The 3,166-nt window shown below is 63.3% G+C and overlaps 1 protein-coding gene across 1 annotated transcript in view; it reads right to left on the bottom strand.

Moving 5' to 3' along the window:
• The window catches only part of DCTN1 (dynactin subunit 1), a 21,323-nt gene that overhangs the window by 6,294 nt on the left and 11,863 nt on the right, over positions 1-3,166 (bottom strand). The window contains exons 10-13 of the mRNA XM_035903149.1: positions 1,789-1,957; positions 1,087-1,155; positions 500-562; positions 231-402 (exon numbers count right to left, since the gene is read on the bottom strand). Coding sequence (XP_035759042.1) covers positions 231-402; positions 500-562; positions 1,087-1,155; positions 1,789-1,957 — 473 coding nt within the window. The remainder of the gene's footprint in view (positions 1-230; positions 403-499; positions 563-1,086; positions 1,156-1,788; positions 1,958-3,166) is intronic.

Here is a 3,166-nt window from a genome sequence, read left to right as displayed (position 1 = left end):
CAACCGGGGTGCTTCCCAGCCGGCTTCCCAGCACTGGGGAAGCTCCCGGCCACGCAGCCCCCGCCCCCCCCCCCCCCCAAGTTTGACAGCCAGCGAGATTTTATCGTGCTTCGGAAGCATCACTAGGAAGACGGGAAGCACCAGGAAAGACAGAAACTGGAGAAAAGTAGGTTACGAAGCCCACGCCTCCGTCCCAACTAGAGACACGAAGCCCAGAGACCCCACATCCCACCTCAGCTCGCGCCAGCTCACCTGCTGCCCGAAGCCCAGCGCCGCAGGGATACCCGGAGCGTCCGTCCCGGGCATGCGGCGCCTGATCTTCTTGCAGAACTGGCGAATGTCACTGCACGAGGTCTCCAGGTCCTTGAGGAGGATGGCAAGGTCGGACGCCTCCTGCCCAGCCTAGGGTGCAAAGAAAGAACCTCAGAGATATGGAGAGAGGGACCACGGGCGAGGGGAGCCCAGCAGAGCCCCTGGGGCCACCCTGAGCACGTCCTACCTGGAGGAAGGATCGCAGTCGGCACACCTCCACCCCCATGCAGTCCAAGGCACTCTGGGTGAACTGCAGAGCACAAGCACAGGCACCGTCAGCTCGGGGCGAAGCAGAGACCAGGCAAGACGGCCGCGCCAGGGCAAACGGGGGCTCTGGTCTCGGGCATTTCAGGAGGGACCCTCTGCACGCCACCCTGCCACCACTGCAGGATTTACAGGAGCAGGAAAAGGGCTGGAGGCGTTCGGCCAACTTATTTTACTCCGTGGGGCACTGGCACTTCCCGTAGCAGCCCAGGGCCGCACAACACTCCCTCTGAAGGCACCGGGTCCTCCGCACTCTCCTTGCCGCTCTTCTCTTTCTACCCAGCCATCTGCAGGGCAAACGGCCCCGCGTCTCCTTCCCCTCTCCCTGCCCTGGGAGCCCTCGTCACCCCTGTGCCACCACGTCACCTCCCAGGCAGTGGGAGCTGGGGAAAAGCGACTGCAATGGGGAGGCACTTCCATGCCCCAAATGGACTCAGGGTTGGGGAGCAGAACGAGCAAAGGCGGAAAACACGGAAGAGGGAAAGGGTCGGGTTAGTTCCCCCACGTCACCTTGATGTGGTCGGCCAGCTGCATGGTGCAGTCTTCAGCCTGGTCAGCCAGGTGGATGCTGTAGAGGTGCTATGTGGAGAGATCAGCAGAGATCAGAGGTCAGCAGCCATCAGAGGTCAGCAGTGATCAGAGGAGGTCAGCAGCCATCAGAGGTCAGCAGCCATCAGAGGTCAGCAGCCATCAGAGGTCAGCACCCCCCAGGTGCTTCCAGACACGCCAGCGAACAAAGCGCGTGAGGAAAGGCACAACAAAACCCCCGAACGCTGAGGGTTTGGCCTGGTTTTTATTTGGAAGTGAAGACTCTTGCAGTGACCCCCACCAGATCCTCTCTGGACGCTGTGCCCTCCAAAGGAGCTGGCAGCCCTGAATTCAAGGGGTGGGCAGCACAGAGGCACAGAAACGCAGGGCGGGAGCACCGCATCCCCTCCGCCTGCGTCCCCTCCGCGGGGACAGAGCGCAGACAGCGCAGCCCCCGGGTGACGCAGTCACAGGCTCAAACCCCGCGTGCCCCAGAGATGAAAAAGGTCCAAAGGAAAGCGCTACCGACGAGCCCGCTCACAGCTGGTCGCCGTGCCACGCGAGCGATGACTCCACGGGCGCGATTCCCAGCGGTGGTACGCACGGCACCAGCGCCCTGCCCTGCAGGTCAGAAGCCCCCCGAGCCTGGCCAGGAGCCCGTCGCGCTCGGCCCCCCAGGCCCACCTGGTGGTACTTGATGGCCTTGGTCAGCGGCTCGACGTTGACCGTCTCGTCCAGCTGGTCCTTGTGCAGCAGCTCGATCAGGAAGTCCAGGGAGCGCTCGTGGACGCTCATCTCGGGGTACAGCATCCCCACCTTCTTATACACCTCCACGCTGCATTTGTTCAGGGCCCTGGCAAGGGAACGCAGACACAGTCGGCTTGGCTGGGACAGGCACGGGCTCCAGACCACCTCAGAGAACCATGGAATCCCAGAATGGTTTGGGTTGGCAAAGCCCTCGACCCCTTCCCTGGGCAGCCCCTTCCAGCCCCTGACAGCCCCAAGGGGAAGGAATTGTTCCCCATGCCCAACCTCACCCTGCCCTGGCACAACTTAACAGAGGGCTTTGCTTCTGGGTGCCGATCTCGGACCACTGGGACCCCCCAGAAGCACCAGCTGGAACCCCAGGAGCACCGTAGCTGGAGAAGGGTTAATGAAGGTTAAAGCATCTGCAGAAAACCATGGCATGAAAGAGGCTGCCCAGGAGCTACGGGACAGGGAGCCTTGGAACAGAAAAACGCCCTGTCCTCGTGGCCAGAATGCAGCGCCGGGGCAGGAGAAGCCTGGCACCCAGCGCCAGCAGCACCCCAGGCCGGCTATCGAGTCCCTCAGCCAGGCTGGCGCGGGAGCAAAGGGATCTTTCGGCACCCTGCTTCAAACCAAGCCGCTTTCCCGGGAGCAAAGCCGAGCAAGCCTGAAGGCCAGTACCCTGCCCGGCCACAGCCCTTTCGGTGCTCGATGGCATCTCCCGGTCTCTGAGGGAAGCCCTGGCTCCGCGGTGCCACCGGGGCACTGCCCAGCGACGGGCTCGTGCTGATCAGGCGTTTGGGCTGGCGCTCCAGGAAACCTCCAGCCCGGGACTAAGCCCTGGGCACTCGCTGCAGGGGGCGCCCCGCTCTCGGGGACTGAAGCCCCGAGTCGACACCAGATGCAATCGAGCTCGGCAAGAGACTGCGATGCATCTCCTGGCAGGACAGACGGAAAAATGCGTGCAGCAAGGCTGCTCCTGGCCTGGAGACATGGCTGCAGCTGAAGAATGAGCAACACGTGCTAGAGATCTGGGTCCCTTCCCGTGTCACTTCTTGGGAGGAAAACAAGGCAGGAGTTACCCCCCTCATAAATGGGACCCCTGGGCTTTCCCCCAGCCTGGCTGCCTGCCTTCCCCTCCAGAGGGAGCGGGCCCCGCTGCGAGGCTGCAGAGCTCTGCGCTTCCAGGGGGTGAAAAGGATGGAGAGCAGCCCTGCCCAGAGGGACTTGGGGGCGCTGGGGGATGAAAAGCTGGCCATGAGCCGGCCATGGGCGCTGGCAGCCCAGAAGCCAACCCTACCCTGGGCTGCATCCC

Source organism: Egretta garzetta, unplaced genomic scaffold, assembly GCF_000687185.1.
Source record: "Egretta garzetta isolate BGI_Z169 unplaced genomic scaffold, ASM68718v1 scaffold501, whole genome shotgun sequence".
NCBI lineage: Eukaryota > Metazoa > Chordata > Aves > Pelecaniformes > Ardeidae > Egretta > Egretta garzetta.
The sequence above is the reverse complement of the archived record's forward strand: the minus strand, read 5'-3'. Positions and strand labels throughout refer to the sequence as shown.